The sequence below is a fragment of the Chelonoidis abingdonii genome, chromosome 22 (assembly GCF_003597395.2).
Source record: "Chelonoidis abingdonii isolate Lonesome George chromosome 22, CheloAbing_2.0, whole genome shotgun sequence".
NCBI classification, from domain to species: Eukaryota; Metazoa; Chordata; order Testudines; family Testudinidae; genus Chelonoidis; species Chelonoidis abingdonii.
This window is the reverse complement of record NC_133790.1, coordinates 1,066,427-1,087,163: the sequence shown is the minus strand read 5'-3', so window position 1 is coordinate 1,087,163 and position 20,737 is coordinate 1,066,427. Positions and strand designations below refer to the sequence as shown.

Below are 20,737 nucleotides of genomic sequence, written 5' to 3'. Positions count from 1 at the left end.
GCCTGAAAAAAAGCTGATCTATTCAACATAAATTAGATGGTAAGTCTGTAAAAAAAGTCTGTTTGAACCTTTGTGGATATCAGTGAGAGACATAAAAGCAACTCAAAATCTGATGATAAACTAGTTAAAGTCAGATTACTGCTACTATACACATTCTTCAGTTCTCCTTGAGTAGAGAGGCAGCTGTGCTGGAAAGAGTTAACTTTTTCTGGAACACATCTCTGATTTCTCAGAAACTCAGACTGCAGCTGAAGCCGCCCTTACTGCTCCCCTGCCTGCCTGCAGTCTGACCCCTGACATTTCCACTCTGCTTCTCTCTGGCACACAAACTTAACCATACACAAACAGGCTGGGCAGATAGATAGAGGAGCCCTGGAGAAGAACAGGGATATCTCTCAAATTTCCTTTAATGGCTGTGATTAAATAATAAGAAGCAGCAACTGACTTGGGTGAGGGGTAGACGTTCAGCGGTAAAAACCTAAAGCATGCCTGGCTAGACGTTTGTTTAATTAATCCTGAGAGGGCCCCTTTCCCCGCTTCTCTTTCATAAGGGAGGTTCTGGTGATATAAGAGTTTAAAGACACAGTGGGTTCTTTTTAGTGTTTGAACCCTAGGGAACAAAAATCCCTGCTCAAAAACCTTACCAGGATTTGAAGATAAAGAAAGAATTTATCGAATGAGATTTAATAGGCAAACCCTAATTAAAGGATTATTTTCAGATGTAATTGTATTTAAACCTATGCAGCAAAATTCATATTAAGCAGATGCATTTTTACTCTGACCTAATGAAAATATGCAAATACAGAATTGTCATCAGACAGGTTGTGGTGCCACAGGCCCCATGCAGGCTCTGGAGCCCTCGCCGTTTTATTAGAAAACCTATTTCTAAAGAGGTTATAGCTCAGGCACTAGAGGGTCTAGCCCTAATGTACTCCCAGCACCTTCCAGTTTTCACTGCTCTGGCTACCCGTACCACCACCCTATTAGCTCCAACCTCATTCATGGACCCAACAGACCTGGAGCAACCACAGACCCAGGCAATTTTTATTTGCACTGAGCTGAAACTTCATACTCCAGTTCCTGCCTGAAGGTTTTTTTCTTCCTTTTAATCTTTTCAAGAATATTCTTAACGAGTTCTCTTATGACTTCAGATCATTTGTTGCATCTACCTTGATTTTAAATAGGTTTGGCAGAATTCGATTTTTTATTTTATTTATATATATACACACACACACTAATTTCTACAGATAATATCAACATTTATTTTTAAGCTTTGTTTTACTTCTAGCGATGTTATTTTTCAGTTCAAAATTATGGGTTTAAAGATTTTTTTCTATTGTTATTTACTTAAAATTTTACATTTGCAGGAAATTATGCAGAATCAGACAATGGGAGGGTCAAAATAATTAATGACAGCTGACACTGGTCATTCAAAAAGTTAGCGTTATAACCATTCACACACAAAATGTCAACATCATGTGCCAATATACGCAAAGTAAATACCCTTAAATCAAACTCTGAAGTTCTCAAGCAGCATTTTTCTTACTTTGCCTATCTGTAAATGTTGATGATCAATAGAAATATTGTGTAAATCTGGGGTGGTGCACAATTAAATTGATATTCATTTATGGTAAAAAATTAATCCTTCCAAGCCTAGTTTTAAAACACTGTTCTGATTAGTTTTAATATAAATTTCATGCTGGTTCACGAGGCCAGATTTCAAGCCATGGAACAGGGAACATCATACAAACAGACAAGCTTCTCAAAACCATTCCTCACCAGTTTCGTCTCACCCCTGACCTGGAGGAACAGCTAGTAGGAGGTAGAGGATAGTTTAGAGTTCTTGGCCCATTCAGTCTTTGGCCTCTCTGCTGAGATTGCCAACATGTGTGTCAGTTAATGCCAGTATTCGTAGTGGCTTTGTGATGTGCACACTTGTCCATCAAGAAGGAGACAGACCAACAACACATTTCACATAAGTCAAACAAACATGATTCAGATGGAAATTACTTTGGTCACTATTGACCTGGACTGGAGTCGACCTGGTGATCTAAAGGGGAAAGGTCTTGTAGCCCATACCCAATCCTTTGAGCCATGAAGTTACCTTTAAAAAAAAAAAAAAAATACAAAAAAAACACACAAAAAAACCCCCACCAAAACCTAATTTGAACACAGAGTACAGTTCTTGTCAGGTCTGTACTTCCATGTATCATTCTCAAAGGCCAAGCAGATGACTCACAAGACTGCAAAGCACACTAGTTCTGAGAACTAGAGCTAGTCAAAAAGTGGGGAGAAATGCACTAACATCTGGAAGACAAGCGTTCTGTTTGACTTTTCTTAGGAAATGTAAAGCATGACATTTTGCAACAACAAAGTGGCTGCACAAGTCCTAGAAGCACTGTTTTTGGGAATGGAGCAGGGGGAAGAACAGAGCTGTGCAATGATATTTACTGCATGTTGAGAGTCTGCATCGTCAAGAACTGCATATTTGTGTGTGTTTATACGCTAGCTAGCACAATGGGATGCCAATATCAATACCTCAGACCACTAAGGTAATATAAACATTCACTAATAGCAGCATGTTTTGGGATACTTCAGATGTAACATACGCTCTATACTACACTATACAGCAGGGGTTGGCAACCTTGCAGAAGTGGTGTGCTGAGACTTCATTCATTCACTCTAATTTAAGGTTTCGCGTGCCAGTAATACATTTTAACATTTTTAAAAGGTCTCTTTCTATAAGTCTATAATATATAACTAAACTATTGTAGTGTGTAAAGTAAATAAGGCTTTTAAAATGTTTAAGAAGCTTCATTTAAAATTAAAATGCTGAGCGCCCCCCTCCCTCCCCCCGGACCAGTGGCCAGGACACAGGCAGTGTGAGTGCCACTGAAAATCAGCTCATGTGCTGCCTTCAGCACGCTTGCCATAGATTGCCTACCCCTGCTAGACACCTTCAAATACTAGAGTTGAGCAAGCATCGGAAATAGTTATTCATAAATGTTTAAATTAAAATTATTTTGATTCAACCATTTTTGTGACCTTTTTATTTTCATTTTCCACAACATTAAAGAGCTCATGCTTCATTGTCACAATACTTGCAAAGAGCAAATGTTGAACTAAAAAACTTAAATTCTCAAAATTTGCTTTCAGTGAATTACATATTTGATTGCAAAATACATGATTTGTAATCTGAACTGTACTGGCTACATGAATCACACAAAATGAATAAAACTGGAACTTATACAATTGAATATATAACCTGTACCTCAAGTTGTGTTGGTAAATTACCTAAGTTACGTAGTATTTTTCTTTTCATAGATTGGAAAATCTAACTAGTCAACAGCATGATTTGCAAACTGTAAATATTACACACAAAAATATAATTTGCAACTAGTGTTTTAGTTACGTACATACATCCTCCAGTCAAAGAACAAACAATGCTAAGTGATCTACATAGCTAACCAAGACTGAACACTAATTGAGAATCACAAATACCTGCAAATTCACAATCTGCAAACCAATAATTATTTGCTGAAGAAATTCTGAATCTTTAATTCTGGAGTTCTGTTATCGCTTTACCATTAATATGCAAATGGAGGGAACTATTCAACAAATAGTTTATTCTTTGCAAATTAGGTCTACCAAACTGTATCCTGTCAAACAGATTAACCCACAGTTTTCCGATTTCTACTTTTTTCAGTTGGTAAAGCAAGAATCTTGGTGGGGAGGAGACTCTTGGAATATACTGTTTATATACAGGGAGGATTTTTTAAAATTTATTTATTTTTAAGTGAATGTAGAATTTCCCTCTCCACTGGGTTTGAAGATAGATGAAAGGTTTTGAATAAAGCGCTGTTGACACCTCAAGAAAGAGGCATTACATTTTGTCAAGCTTTGGCAGTTGCTTCTGCTAGAGTTCTTTAGTTGTCACCAAAACTGCAACATTTTATTCTTTTGTCTGTGAGATATGCCCAGTTGCAGACTATACACATTTTTACTATTAAGAAACTAAAATAAATCAGATAAGTGTCAAGGCTATTCTGAATATGTTTAAAGTAATTGAAGAATAACTGTAAATTAAAATAAAAATTTTAAAAGACTAATTTGAACAAACAGGATCCCCACCTCCTCTTCTCTTTGTATCTATAATATCAGAGTTAATGAGAGTTCTGCCACTGACCTAAATGGGAACAGGATCAGACCCTTTGAATATAGGTGGAAGAGCAAAAACTGAACTGAAGCCCACCATTGGGCAAGGACAGGGAAGTTAATAAAGACTCCAGTTGCAGGAACACTGCAACAGAACTGCTAGTTCTTATAAAATTTGCGGATAGATGTATTTTCTAAGCAGTATTATGGACATTAAGTCCGCTGTTTGTTTATAAGTCTAGTACTGAAATATTTCAAAGGGCGGGTACTCTGCAAAACAAGGAAGTCTCTTTTGCTGTATCTAATGTATCATAAGAAAAACAATTTTCAGTAAAGAAAAAGACACCTGAAGACATGCTTCTCCCAACAGATATTCCAAGAGGCTGCCTAAAAGATATTGCTTATGTAGATTTTTATTTTGTGAGAAATCTGGGGCATTGAGGGATATTTACTCCTATTCTTTTTTAATCATCATGAATATTTGTTAAATATAGACTGTGTTAATAATACTCATCAGAACATTGCCAAACAAGTTTTTAATGAAATGCTTTTTTCTATGTAAGCGTGAGCAGTGAAAATCTGCTTGAAGCAGGGTTTTTTCCCTCGCTAGCCCTACTCCTAAAATATTCTCTATTGTGATATTCACCCACCTTTATTAAAAAAAGAACATGTTAAAAGCATTACTATAAGGTCTAATTTTCTATTGCCCGAGACTGGTTATTTATGACTATTGCATGGTTGCCGGAAAGCTGTTATAACCCAAATGTGCTTGCTTGTCTTATGAATACCTACATCAATGGGAGAATGACCATTACTCACTCATATCAGAGAACTGCTCCTTCTAATCCAAGGAAAAGCTGTCACAGGGAAGAAAAAATATCTTGGCTTTCACATACACTGGCTAATGACCCATGACCACATGAAGCCAGAGTCAATGACAGCAGCACATCAGGGTCTGGTTGTGACATAAATGCCCTAAAAAGAAAACAGCAAATGCTAATAGAGGAAAAGAATTACTGTCACCCAAAATTGGGGTGTGTGGGTGAGTGTGCGTTCACACCTCCAAACTGCATAAAATCTTCTGTCATCGTGTCCAACGGAGACGAATCTGGCACAGATTTACTACTCTCAGCCGTGCCTCACAGGCTAGGGACCAAAAATACTAGCAGGATGTACTGCATTGATCTACTTGGCACAAGACCCACTACAACAATCCTTCTTGGGGACCACTGGCCTTGTGCTACTTAAATAATGAGAAAACAAGAGCAACAACAGACCAGCCAAAACAGTAAACACCACAAAAGTGAAGACAGACAAATTCCTCAGAAGCACTCTGTGAGAAAGACACTCTTTCAATGGGCTTTCCACCACAGTTTCTCCGATTACTCTAGCCAACGATTTCCTTCTTTTCCATTAGGCATTTATTTCAAGAGGAAAATAGTTTGTTAAAATCATTTTGAAGATGCTTAAGACATTTAAAGAAATTGTTCTGGGTATTACTTTCACAAAACAATGCACTCATAGTATAATAATGCATCTAAGTGAACCATCTGTGCTCGAGATTTATTAAAATGATGGATCATCATCCATCACGCACACACAAATGAACTAGGTAGTGACCACAAAGTAAACTATCTAACCTTTGATTTTCGTATTTCTTCTTTTGCAGTATTTCTTGCAAAAACGAGTAAGTGACATACTGGTGTCTTCACTGCTTTCTGGCCATGGGCTGAGTGCGCCTAACAAAGCCGGTAAGAACACAATTGACATTCAGATCAATGGATCAGAAGGCACAAATGAAGACAGGAAATTTCATACATAAGAAATTCACAGTAACTTAGTTCCTGAAGAAGCAAGAGAGAATCAAACTGTGCTAATATTTGAATCATACACCTTTGGACCCAACATATAAAAAGTTTCAACAAAATTCCAGTATATGCTACAGTAACAGCCTTTTCAGCAAGATTTAACTAGAAAAAAAACTGCTGAAAACTGAGGTACCAGTTCTGAAGGGATAAAGAGAAATCAATTTTGTTCTAAAGTTTTAAATGAAACACTCCTGTTTAGGAAAGAATTTCATTAAGGCAAAAATATAATAAGAGTGCCCACTTTGGAAGAATGTACTATTAATTCCTAGCACTGTATGTGGAAGGGAAAATTACATTTTTATCTAAACGGTTTTTCTGCATAACCCATTCTTTTACAGCTCAGTAATGGGCACTCCTCACCATTTTTATTTGGACCAGAACACTACTGAAAGCAAGAGCAGTCATCAAAAACCATTAAAAAAGAAAACCCTTTAAAATCTATTCACTAAAGGGGGTGAGGGAGAGGGGGAAGAGGACAAGTAAAGTACATTTTGCAAGGTGATAGGGAGGGGAAAGAGAAACACACCAAACCGGCTTTACAAAATGTTTTAAAGCAATTTTTTCTGCTTCCCTGTTCAGACCTGAAGTAGGAAAAGCTATTGTTTGATTGAATATATGAGCCCAATACGACCAAATACCACAATCAAGTGGCACTACCACTTTGAAAATTATACAGGATTTTTTCTTACTGTGGTAGGTTAGGAATCCAAAGTTACCACCATGTACAAAGACAAAACAAAAATGTAGGACATGAAAAACTATTTTAATTATTGTAAACAATTGCTCCTCACCCATTAAAACTAGTTTCCTTCAATCTGAAAATGAATATAATCTAAACAATAATTTCAAGTAAATGATACACTGTCCTAATGGTGTGGCTTATCCACATACAACAAGCAGCAGAAATACACTCCATCAAACAGTAAAAACAGAACCCAGAACTGAATAGGTCTGTTTAATTAGGCTTTGCCTGAACAGGATTAGATATTAACATGAAACTGACAAAATATCCTCAGTTCTAAATTTTGTAACTCCGTATCCTAAATTTGACCAACATAAAAACAATCGTGTGCACGTTTAAAAAAACAACACATTTGATCCATAAACGTTTGAGATAAAGTAATAATCACCAAAAAATAGAGGCTAAGACTAAACCATTTTCTGAGCATTATTCATTTGATATTCCTCATCTCTGATTTTCTTCTGCATCTTCTTTTAACCTACTTATTTTTGACAATCATAGCAATAAATTTTCTCTCTGAAAACAGGTCAGAAATGCAGTAATTACGGCTGATACAATTGGACAGGTAACAGTTTTTATCCCTTTTACCTAGCTGTAGTTCTCCCTGCAACACAGTAATTACAAGAAACTATTTCGGTATTAAGGGTTAGATAAAGACTGTTCCAAATTTAGGACCAGCAACCAACCCTCCATTATGCTTAATAGGTACACATAAAAATGTCACTGTCTTACCATCTCTCCAACTGTATGTTTTTCTAACTCTTGAAGTTCATATCTGTCTGATTCAAGGAAGAGATTTTCAACCTACTCTTTCTGTGATGGAAAATATTTGGAAGTCATTTGTATAAAGAGGTTTAAAATAAATTATCCAAATGTGAGAGGCTTTGGGTAATTATTTGAACTAAAAAGTAATCGCTCTCTCCAGAAAACACAAACAAATTATAAAAGCAACAGATCTGTCAGCAGCTAGTGCTGTGAATCTTTGCTTCTATTTTGGCAAAAAGGCTAGGTCAAATTATATTTCCATTTGCCAATGGCAAAGAATTCAGAACTAGAACCAATGACAAATCATTCCTCCAGTAGTGGATATCTGAGACCCGGTGCAAGTAAGAGCAGCAAGCTACACTCTTCATTTCTGAAAACATGCATGTGTCATTTCTTGGATGTACATCAGTCCAAGCAAGCAAAACCAATGAAGTGTATTAGAATGATGTGTCCACTAAACACTTTTCTTTATCTAGGACATTTGATATAATTAGGTGCACAGAGAAGTTAAAACTGTGATTAACCTCAAGGATTTGGGGGGTTCTTTACGTTTCAGTTTTGTAACTTTTTACATGTTCATTGCCTCCATCTCTCAGCACAGTCAGAGATCCAGCTAAATTCATACCCATTTTGTAGACAGCTAGAATTAACAAATATTGATGTTCTGAAACTCTCTTGATTGGAACAAAAAAAAAAAATGAAGGATTTTGTTTCTGCAGGTTCTTCTGTAATCTTTACTATGTCAAAACAGCCAGCCATCCCAGTCTTAATGTATGTGAAGTGGTCCTATTTTTCCTCTGCTGCTAAAGCTAAGGAATTATGAGTCGAGCACAGAAAGATGGTGTGCTGGCTGCTCCGGTGATCATAAAAAGAGCACTATGTGTCTATATTTAGGGTGGGGAGGGGCATTACAGCTCAGAAGTCATCTTACTGATTGGAACTATTTTGCTTTCCAGAACATTGCTTTCATTTTGTTTTTAAAACAGGAGTACAAGGCTGGTCATGTTTCGTCCAAGTTAAAGACATTTGGCTACTCTGTACCATGCAATAATTAAATTGGTTCTGTGTGGTCATTTTGTCATCACATGGCTGCAGGCGTACTAAGGACTGCCCAATATCTTCTTATCTTGTGTTAGATTTGACTATCTTCTATTAGTTGGGCTGTAAATCGTTCACGGTGGGGAAGAGCTCTTAAGTTTGTAACGAGCACTATCAAGTGCTCATGTCAATTTATAGCTCTATAAAAATTATTTTAAATAATAATAAAGTGGAAACCTTTTTAAAATAGATTCCATTGTGATCAAAAGCAAATATAAACTCAAATCACCACAAGCCAAATGGTAATGAGTTGACCAACTGTGCCATCTAGCCAAGAGACTGGCTACTCAGATACTGTACATATTTTCTGTTCACTGTGGCTGGCATAGCCTAGACAATCAAAAGCTGCATCCATAACAGTGCACAGCAGAACACATGCAGCATAGTCTCTCCAGAAACAGTTAAGTGGTTACAGTGCATTTTTATTTTACTTTTTAGAATTTCCTTCAATTACTCCCATCCTTCCCTTTCTGTCATTTCTAACACACAAGATCAAAAGATACAAAATGTCACTGAATGGGAGATTATGTAAAAATGCATCTGGGGAAAAATACAAAACCCTAAGATTCTAACCAGATAATTATAATCCTTAGTTCACTTCTCATTCATGTGTGTTAATGGATCAACTTCTTTGTGTTGCACTTTCACCAATGAACTGATTCTAAAATATAAAATAGTAAAAGGTATTAAATCCTTGCAATTACATTTTTTTGGAGGGGGGAGGGGGTTTTGCTTCATTCACTGGATTAAAAGTCTGGATTTTAAACCAAAAAGTTGTTTTATATTTATTTCTTACCAAGAAATATGCTGCTTTTTTTTTTAGTAATCAGTCCTCCTTCACCCTTAGGATAATCTTTTCATTAGCAATACAACCTCACTAAAATATTTCATGACTATTGGCCTTAATTTTAAAACAGTATTTTGCCATATAAAAATGCCATTTCAAAACAACTGAATGATGAAATGCTTTCCTGGGAGCATGACTAAGGGCCTACCAAGGAGTATCCAAACAAATGGGGCGGGGAGGAGCAATAAGCTTGTAACTCACTTCACCTCATCTAATTTTTCAGGTGCTTCAAACACTGTACATAGCAAGATAAAATAAATCAAATGCACAAAAGTTCAGGTAAACTAGCTTGAACGGAAAAGATGGTAAGTCCAATGTCTAAAAAAACGTTCTGCAGTGAGGCACCAGCAGAACTCTAAGGCTTGTATATTTGTTATTTTTGCATTTAATCTCAAATGAACTATATTTACTTTAATGCAAAATCTATCATTGGAGTACTTAAACATGACCAGATTTCTGCATACCAAACCAGAGTAGGTTCTTCAGACAAACCTCAAAACACCTAATAGAAATCTAGACACTGTAGCTTCATGCACTGCATTTTTTATGTTCAAATACTATACAGAAATAAAAACAAATTTGCAAAAATTTTATTAGCACGCATGAACGATGCTTCCAGTAAAATGTTAAACACACAAAGACAAGAAATGTCTTGTTTTCAGTAACTGCTAGTAAACAATGCAGTGTTTGGGAATGAAATAGTTTTAAATAAGATTCGCTTATGCTGAATCTGTTACTGTCAAATATAGTCAAGAGAAAACTTTCTTTGGAAATGACAGCATTTGGATTAGCACTGCTCCAATCTAAAAGAGATATGCTGTACACTTAAATAAGGTCTCCTGAAGAGATACAAACTCATTACCCTTTGCTGTTGAACACAACACAAATCCTAGGTCTCCTAAACCAACCCGTGCACTGTTAATTTCATTTCTCTAAGTGTCAGAAAAACACTAATAAAACAAATCTTTTTTTTATTAATATATATTTAGTGCAACACTGACCAAGTGCAGTTAAAAAAAACTCACAACTGATTATATCAATTAAGGAACACATTAATTCCTTCCTTGCATAAGTGGGCTTTTGTCATTTGAAAGCAGAAGAGTGAAACAAAGACTGGATGTTTTGTGGATTTTTTTTTTTTGGCAATCCAGTATCATCTAAGATGTTCTCTTTGAAGTATTAAGAAAGTCAGCTTGTTAAAATTAACGGGTTAGACCTCCAGCTGTTAAATTCACAGCCTTACATTTAAAAAGTATTTAACTTTGCAACTCTTGAATATAATCCTTAAACATACTTCATATTGCAATAAACTTCCTTGTGGTGTTCCTCCAGAAAAGGAAAGAAAACAATTGTTATAACATTACTAATTATCAACGTTTCAAGAGAAAGATGGCTTAAGTGTCTCAGGAAGATAAAGCAGCCAACTACAAAAGACATTAATGTTTTTGTCTAAATTATTCGTATCATCACTATGGTCCAAGTGTGGGATCCAGCTACAAGATATTGAGGAAAATGCTGTTTAACATCCATTTTAAATCAAAATTAAGAATTGGATTATTTAATGATGGCAAGAAGAGTCAGCTTGGATTTTGTATTTCTTAGATAAAGTGATAGCATCTTCAATGTTATTTCTGAAAAGATACCCTCTGCTGTGCCATTGATCTCAAAATTAAAAGCCTCAGTATAAAATACAGACTAGCAAAACAGGAGCTACCAAGTCATCATGTTCTAAGTATATCCCTAACCAAAGATGTTTCTTTTAAACGTCTCCCTAAACTAAGTAAATCTCAAAAAATTCTTTAAAATACAAGGGCTTCCTTCAAAAAGGAAAAAAGCCAAAACAAACTGATGGAATGATTGCTACTGGTTGCATTAGAGTCCCACTACAGATTGGCATTCTGAAGTTGACAGATTATCTATGTCATTATGCATATAAAGCATTCCAGCCTGAAAACAAGGAAAAGGACATACTTTACAGTAGTTACAAGACAGGTGACAATTCCGCTGCCCAAGAATTAACCTCTTACTCTAGATATTTTAAATATGTTAGAATCAAGTAATAACTGTTTTGGGGATGTCAGATAAATTTTTCATTAAAAAAAGAAAATACTGAACAACATGAAACTTCTCTTTAAAAGGACAATAAAGTCAGCCCACAGGATACGCAGAAATTCATACTTTGATATAATCAGGTTCTGACTAAGCCATTACTCAATTACCTCAAACAACAGACAGACAACAAATGACAGCAACACACACACACTTTATACACATACATATTTCACACACAGATTCACATACACACTTATAAATTATACATATACACACACACAAATACTAAATGTACAGTCATTTGTCTAGTACTACAATTTTATATGAATATATAAAAAGCATTTTGCTGTATCAAAACCCTTACTTTGTCCAGAAGACTGAAGAGGCTGGGATTTAATTGTTACAATCGTCGGAAGTCTATTTATTTTTAAATCATTCCTTTGTTCAATGCCTTATAAAAATCAGAATTTGATGGGTAGAAGTAACAATGGAACAAGATACCTTACAAAAAGTTGAATTATTATTTTATAATAAATTGTTCAAACAATACTAGATCATTTGTTAGAAAGACAGTACACACACAAAATTAAAAAGGAACATAGTGCAATAGAATCACAGATCAGAATAAATCTCTGCTTCGACCTATACTTCTCAGTTTCACTCAGTTCCTTTAACACTGTATGTGAAAATTTGAAGAGACCAAGGGTATACTAAATATATTGATCTCTCTCTCTCTCTCTCTCTCTCTCTCACACACACACACACTTTAAATAATATTCCTGTTACAGGCAATCCCACAACCAAATGTCATTAGAAAATAACGGAAACTGTTACCAAAAAAAAAAAATTAGCCTACTAACACTGCAAGCCAAATCTGAATTCATGCCAATCATCTATTACACTGGACTGAAAAATCTAAAGAAAAAGAAATGCAAGACTAAGAAAAATACAGACAAGTACAACATTAACTGAAGCCAATAAATCCACATACTTGCTGCATTAAATATTTCAGTATTTTAGGTTAGTTATAGCAATTGATACTAAAAATTTTACCCTTATTCCCAGTCTTGTCGGATATTTAGCATACAAAGCTGCAAATATTTTATCTCTAACAGTAGATAAAACAGCAGCAAGTGTTTCTGAACAGGAACATTTTTCTATAAAATGATACTGCAAAGCTAATGGCTGGTCAGAGTAAATGAAATGGTGCTACTGTCATTCAAATGAAGCCGAATCACTCAGGAGCAACCTTGCTAGATTTTTACAGATCAGAAGAGTTTAAGAGATCATATTAAATCCAAATCTAAATGCACAGTGAAATCTTTATTGCAATCTGCAGTGGGAGTATTCTCTCACCATAAATCAGCTCACTAACCCAGATCATTTATTAAAAAGACGTGTATTTCATATCTGCAGAGTATATAACATAACTTCTTGGCAAGGGTAACTACATTTCTGGTAACTTAAAATTCCTCATGGAAGTTTAAATATCTCTATCAAGCAAACAAAATAGCACCAGGAATCATAGTTTCCCTGCTATAAAGTAAGTTTTGTCAGTGTTAACTCATTTCCTAGTCCTTAGTACAGTACAAGTCAATTTCAAATCATATATTGCTTTTAATGTTCTTTCAGCATCTGAAACGCCACACAGGAAATTTGACAAATTCTGACAGAGTAAACAAATCTATTCTCCTTGGTAAAATTTCTCAAATAAGTCAGCAGCTTACTAAAATAAAAACCCACCGAAGAATGTATTGGGAGCTAAAAGAAAATTTGACAAGGACTAACAGCCGTATCGAGAGAGAATCTAAGTCCTTTTTTAATATATTGTAGAAATGTACAGTTTTAAATAGTTTGCTTGATCAGCATTTTATGTCTTGGTTTGTTCCAAAGACAAGTTTATTACTGCTATGAAATAGTTAAGAACCAAAAGATTTGAAATTAAACATACTGAGCTGGACTTGGAAACGAAAATGGGCAACCACCAATGTAAGAGCCACAAAGGGTAACCACATCTATTTTCATTTTCCCTGATTAACACCGGTGTGGTTTTAGGTTACATATTCCTGTGGTGCAAATGTCAAGTGAAGGCACCAATATGGACCTGAGAAATTTCAATGGTGGGGGTGGGGAGGAACAAAAATCAAGAACTTTAACTATTGGCCTCCCAGAATGTACTAATCAAAACTCCACTGAAGTAAAAAGTTTTTCTAGTTTAATCAATTTAAGTAAAATGAAACATACTCAGTTCATCCTGGGCTTTGCAAGTGATCTTGGTCCGGCTCTTCCTAATGACAGCTCGGGTTTTAAGAGTTATCAGTATTTCTACAGACAATATTAATGGTCCTCAATATTAGATCCCGGGTGGATAGCACAGAGAAGGTATAAAATTCTATTAAGCTTTATGGAAAACCCTACTATTCACCTCACAAAGGTTATTTTAGTACAAAGAACTTAATACTGGAAATATTCCTAATTGATGAGTATATTTTAATAAACATTGTAATAGGATGAAACTTCCAATTACATAATCACAAAATGTCAAACATGCTGTATGTGTACACACGCATGTGTTATCTATCCTTAAATTCACTATTCACACAAACAATGATAGACATGACAAACACTCATTCTAGTACCACTACCAAAAAAAATACAGAGCATCAGCAAAGAGTCTGTACAATCACTGCAACAATTATTCAGACAAGTTGTTTCTTCCATTAGTGTGGGTATTAACTGAATATTTAAAAAGTTGCCTTCTACAGACAGAAAATACTTGAATTAACAAAGCTCCTATAGTCACAGTACAACTAACTAATCTTAAAAATACAAAAACCACACACACTTTGGATAACAGCCTCAAGAACATGGAATGCTGACTTCAGTGCTCCATGAGTTATAACTTCTCCATTCACCCTATTTATAACCTTCAAAAGAAGTCCATAGAAGAATCAATGCATGTCACGGTAGTTGTGTGTTTCGTACAAAACAGAAGAGGTTCTTTCTGACCCCAATGAGTATAACTTAAAAAAATTCAAAATATTTGTTAGGGAGATCAAGCTATACTTCAGAAATACGAGCATTTTAATAGGATAACAAAATTAAAAGGTTTAATAAACTTATATAACCTTTCACACTGTACTGTATTAAACGTTACTAATGCTTGGCTCCTAAGTAGTGATGTTTGAAACCTACATACATTTTCTGTATATGCTCAACTGGAAACACTTAGAAACCTACATTGTTTTAGGCAAATTCCAGTTGACTAAAAATGGATTGAACTTTAGTCACATGAAAGAACAAAACCCCTTTCTTAAACACAACTTCAAGCACGTACAGATATGATTTAATTAAATATGTAATACTAATTTTGTGACAGGGAAAAGAACTCATCTACTTTGCCTCCTATCATTTCAAAGAATAATTAAAGTAAATTTTCTATTTATCTATATCGCTTGTCTCATTTGATGAATTGGTCCATTTAAACCTTCCAAGGGGTAAAAATGGAAAGCAAAATGAATATATCAAACCAGTGTTATAGAGTTAGATCAATATCTGATTTTATGTTAAGAGGTTTAAGTACTAAAACTTATCCTTATATAGGAATGCAAGTTACCTAGTTTTCCTTCCAGAAACATCAGCATAAGAGTGATGATCTGGCTCTTGTAATAATATTTATGATTATCATTGTATGAGAAGGAAGAGTTATTTCCTTAAAAGTACTCCTGACCATCAAACAAGACCATTTTTTAAAATATCAAACTGTGTGTAGGGGAGTTGTCTCAAAACAAACAACAACAAAAACTCCACTGCCACAGTCACACGTGCACAAGAAAAGCTTATAATATTAAGCCAAGCTGTATTAAAAAAGTCCAAAAATATTTCACTTTGGTTTTTTTAATCCAATAAATTAAAATCTAAAAAATTTAGTTTCATTTTTTCCCCAATCTGCTTTTAATTAGAGAGTGTGCTTAAGTGTGTGTATGTCTGACAAGGTAGGACTGACAGGAACTGTGATTTGTGCTAACTAGCTATTGATCCAGTCAGCTCTAGATGGTGTGTACAAGAAACAATAAAAGAGAAGGGGCCAGGAAGGATGCTGTGTGCAACTAAGGGCCCCAAACAAACCAATTTATGTCCTTGCCTGGGCAAAGCATGGAGAATGCTGATGGGTTTCCTCCAGTCTGCTGTGCATGCTAAGCACTCCGGCTTCAAATGAGAGTCTCCAGTGCTGGGCATTAAACATGAACAAAGAGACAAACGGGGGGGCTAGCATTCATGCTTCAGAAAACGAAAGCTGAAAGCCCACCAGAACTGGAAGTAGGAAGTTATGCAGTTTTCAAACCACTCAAACTCCATTTTCATTTTAATAACATCTCTCTTTACCTAAATTCCAACTTCAATAAAGGGTACTACAAAAAGCAGCTCTTAAGAGGAGACAGCGAATACAGATCTGAACCAGCCTAACGTTAGCAAAATGAATCATCAACATAAAACATGATACATATATGTGTACAAGATATAATAGACAGACACACACACACGTGCACACACAGACAATTGTACACATATAGTATGTGGGGGAAGGGTGTGATAAAATGAAAATTATTAAATCTGAAATCATCTTTGTTAAGCAGCTTCTATAACTAAAACGGTTTTCCAGCCATGCATATTTTTCATATTAGAATTATAATGCCCTCTAGATAAGAAAGAAAATGAATAAAGAATGAAAACTAAATGTTGATATTAAACATCAACTAAGCATGTTTTTATATTGACAAACACTGAGCCTGATTTTATATTTTCTTTATGTTAACAATGGTAGAAACTTCTTAGCTCTTTTAAAAGATAAACAGGAAAATACTTAGAGACTATGCAACACTAACACCAAACACATTTTTGCTGGATTCACCAAAACCTTTATAATACAGTATATATATATTTTTTTCAAAAGTAAACATTGCCACAGCAGGAAGTTCTCTTCTGTCAATATATGTATTTCTGCAAATTAAATTGAGAACCCCATCGGAACACTTGCCATGTATATTTAAACTTTTCCTGCTTAATTAATTCAATATGAAAACATTAGTGGAGTTCACCCATGTTAACATGGAAATTACATGACTTAGAATACTGCCAGATCGAAATTAGAATTAATATGTTATGGGCACAAACAAGTTACGATTTTAAAACCATCGTCCTAAACACTGTAAAGAAACCGGTTGTCTGCTTCTTCTACAGTAAGAGTTCCGTTAGTTTTAAGTAGCAAAGCGCCACTATTCATTTAGCCAATGAATTTCTAAGTGTGTGGGTTTATAGGGGAGGGGCGGTGTTTTGTTCCAAATCTGAGCTGTGGATTCCATTTCCCCAAACTGGCAAAGGTTCCCTAAATCACTAATCACCTACCTAACCTACCGGTAACTCCCCTGTTAAAATTCCCGACCAAACATATTTCCTCTTTCGAGTTCACAGAGGAACAACTGTTCCTTTGTGTGTGAAGGGATGCCCAACTTAGTCTTGGAAAGCAACAATCCAAGCACACTGCTGTTAGCAATGCGTTTCCTATTAGCAAGAGACAGGAGTTTATATAGGGTGCTGTAGCCAGAGAGAGATAACAATCCTAACCCCCCTTTACCAACCCCGATTAGGTAATTACATTTCCATATTCAACAGTGCTTCGAGAAACAATGGGTGCCGAAAGCCTGTATGTTTTCATTAGAAACTGGCCTGCTCCGGATAGTTGAAAAACTGCAAAACAGGGCAGACGGCCCACCCGACTCAACCTTCAACACACCCCCTAAGGGATTCCCCGGGGAGGCGGGCAGCCCCCAGCGCCCCTTGTTCCCCTTACAGGACACCAAGTCAAGCAAGGTGAGTGGCCTGTGCTGGGAGGAAGGTTCCCACCAAGCATTCTGATTAGGCAAACTTTTGAAGAGAACCACGCGTGCTACCGAGGTACATTCACGCTCACAAAGGGATCAGAAAGAGATACCTTCTTTGCTGGGATTCTGAGGCTTTGACTTCTCCCACGGTGCCATAGGTTTGTCCTCCTCTGGTCCCTCCATCAAGGACTTCTCGCTAGGCATGTACCAGGTAGAGTTATGCTCTGCCATCAGAGAGTCAAGGTCTATCGTGCTCATGGCCCCTTTGACGTTATCCGAGCAACAACTGTTCAACTCGCCCTCCCCGTTCTGGCCGGGGCACTCGGCCTTTTTGCTCTTCATGCCCAGCGGCTGGTCTTCGGAGATGCTGAACTGCTGCCGCTGGAGCTGGATCTGCGCTTGCAGGATCTCCAGCGGGTGGATCTCGTCCTGGGCCGACGTGCTGGTGGGGGTGCGCACCTGCTCCAGGCCCGGGGTGCCCGGGTGGGCGCCCCCGCCGCCAGCCCGTAGCCGTCGGGGCCGCGGCCCCAGCAGCCCAGGGCCAGCGGCTTGCTGGCGCGAGCAGCGCGTGCTCGCCGCCGCGCAAGGCGCTGGGGGAGCGAGCCAATGCGGGGCGACTGCCGTGGGTTGGCAGGGCAGCTGTCGATGCTAGGAGGACACTCGTTCTCAGTGTGCCGTAGGCGGTGTGGGCTCGTCGGTGAGAATCCCGCGCGAGCCGCCGTCGACTTGTGGCGCTCTGGTATGCCGCGTCAGCGATGGCTTGATTGGTGCGGGCGTTGGCTCGTGCCAGCAGTCGCTCGCGCCCTTGGCGTCGAGAGGGCGGAGAGGTCAGCGGCTTTGTTCTGGGCGGCTGTGTGCCCGCGCCGCCGCCCTCGGCCGGCGGGAATCTTGCGAAGAAGCCGCCCGAGGTTTGGCTGACGGTGGGCGCGCGGTTCCCGCTGTCCTGCCGGCTTCGCCTCGCCGCCAAGCCTGCCTTGCTCGCCAGCGCCGTCGTTGGCCTCGTTTTGCGTGCTGCAGCTTTGGCGCGCTCAGGTGCGCTGTAGTCCGGTCGAGAGGCTAGGGTCTCGTGCCGTCGCTGCGAGCCAGCCTGAGACAGCATGAGTGCGCGCCTGGCGTTGGGTTGAGAGCGTTTTCGGCACAGAACGTATGCGGCCGGGGCCGAGACGTGTGCTTGTGGAGGGGACCACGCTTCGCTTGCCCTTTTTCGGGCTGAGAGCCATTCTTCTTTGGGCTAAGATAATGACCGTTGAGCGGCCCCCAGGCTTGCGATCTGTTCTGGCAGGCGGTGATGAGAGCCTCTCAAATGTCAGGAAGCTCTGCTTCCGAAGCACACGTGCTTCCTTGGCCGGCTTTGGCGAAGGGTACGGCCGCTAGCGACGAGGGCGCCCCGCTATGCTGCGCCGCCTGCGATCGCGGCAGCGGGCTTTGGAGTTCGTACCGGGCGCAGGTGGCTATCTTGGGCTATGTTGCGCTGCTGTAGTTCGCCGGCCGAGTGCGCCCAGAAGCTAGCCGCCGCTGCCGCCACCGGGGCGCGCTTTTAAGTCGGGGTCTTAGCGGCCGCAGGGTCGTCGTTCGCGATGGGCGAGGCCTACCGCGATACGAATGCGTGACGTGGGTTATCGACTCGTAGCGGCCAGTCGTGCTGCGGCGCGACACTGGAGTGGACGCCCGGGAAGTGCAGGGCGGCAGGTGTCCGTCCGGCCGCCGGAGAGCTAGGCGGGCCGTTCTCGCCGGTGAGCTCTGTGCGGCTCAGTGCCGGTCGTCGGGGCCGCCCATTGCGCGACAGCAGCTCCCCCGCGGGTGCGGGCGGGGAACCAGCCCTGTCCGGGCGTGCGAGCTGCGGCTCGAAGTTGGCCCGCCGCCCGCTCTCGCGCTCGAGTTCTGCCGGGATGCGGGTCATGGCTATGCCGGGGCCCGCGTGCACCAGGCTGCTCGGGCCGACGTCCGCGTGGTGCCCCAGCTGCTGCAGGCTGGGCTGCCTGAGTCTCTGCTGCTGGTTCCTGGACGCCATTTGCTTGATCATCAGGGCGGCGTTCTGGCGCTGCTGCAGGGCCTGGGGGTCCGGGCCTGCGTGCTGGAGCGGCGGCCCCGGCGCAAAGCTCTCCGGCACCGGGGGCGTGAACTCGCCCGGAAGGCCAGGGTAGGCGGAAGGCGATAGATGGTTTTCCATGCCCGCGCTGTGCAGATTGTTATTCCAGGACGCGCACCTATCGACAGCGGGGTTACTGGGGAAGTCAAACCTAGGCCTCTTGGCCACGTTCATGTAGGGAGCATCGAAATGTTGCAGTCTTTGATTTGGTTGTTGCTGCGGAGGAGGGTGCTGCATATTAAACACGGGATCAGTATATGGATGCATATTCCTATTCTCCAGTCTATGAATAGGGTATTCAAACTGTGCATGCTGGTTCTGCATTATTGGCCCATTGTCCTGCAAGTTGGGGTTGGGAGTATTGGCTTCTGTTTGCTGTTGCCTAGGAATTGCTGGCGGACAGGAGTTTTGTCTGGCCAGTAAACCTGTCTGTTGCTGCTGTTGCATTAAAGGATGTCTGGCATTAACGCCAGGCTCCATGCCCACAGACATCTTTCGAGCACCTCCAAACCTTTCAAAGAACACACCATGTTGCTGCTGCGGGTGAACTTTGGACATCCCCGCTATGCCTGGTGCTCTGGGCAAAACAGATGTGCCAGGGAAACTGCCGCCCCCAGGAACTTGTCTGCCAGCACCATAGTGAGGAAGCTGCCCGTCTGACTCGGAAGGAGAAAACACTGGCAGATCAAAGTGTCCTGAAGGGCCATCGCTGGGGTAATTGTATTCCAAAGAATCGACGCCTCCCTGGTGGGGAAGCCTCCTCTGCTCCAGGCTGTGGGAATCCGAGGAGCTGGAGGCTGGAAGCGCATGGAAGGAGGCAGCCCGGTTGGGGGACTGATCCAGTGGGAGGCAGGGTGCTGGCACGGCGTGGTTAGAGGCGCTGGAGTTGTGCTGGAAGTCAGGCATGTTACCTGACCTTTGCTGGCCAAAGCCTTCGCCTCCTTGGTTCTCGGCCATATGTTCATATCCCTCCGCAAACGCTTGCTGGCTGCCCATGTTGTTGTAGCTCATCAGCCGCCCTCCATGCAAGCAGGACGCGCTGGGCTCGGACCCAAAGTTGCCGCTGAAGTGCGGGTGATGCTGGTGCGGGTGGTGGCTGGTGGGATGACCGTGGTGAGGCTGCTGGTTGCCGAAAAAGCCGTGAAGCGGCTGAGCCTGCATCCCCCCTGCATGCAGCTCCGAGTGTCCCCGGGCGTGGAAGCCGTACGCTTCCCCAGCCATGTTCATGTTCATGCCCAG

At 40.0% G+C, this 20,737-nt stretch overlaps 1 protein-coding gene across 1 annotated transcript in view; it reads right to left on the bottom strand.

Moving 5' to 3' along the window:
- Window positions 1-20,737, bottom strand: part of MN1 (MN1 proto-oncogene, transcriptional regulator) — a 49,239-nt gene that overhangs the window by 27,984 nt on the left and 518 nt on the right. The window contains exons 1-3 of the mRNA XM_075060086.1: window positions 19,002-20,737; window positions 18,085-18,518; window positions 17,520-17,999 (exon numbers count right to left, since the gene is read on the bottom strand). The exon at window positions 19,002-20,737 is cut by the window's right edge and continues 518 nt beyond it. Of these exons, the coding sequence (XP_074916187.1) occupies window positions 17,520-17,999; window positions 18,085-18,518; window positions 19,002-20,737 (2,650 nt within the window). The remainder of the gene's footprint in view (window positions 1-17,519; window positions 18,000-18,084; window positions 18,519-19,001) is intronic.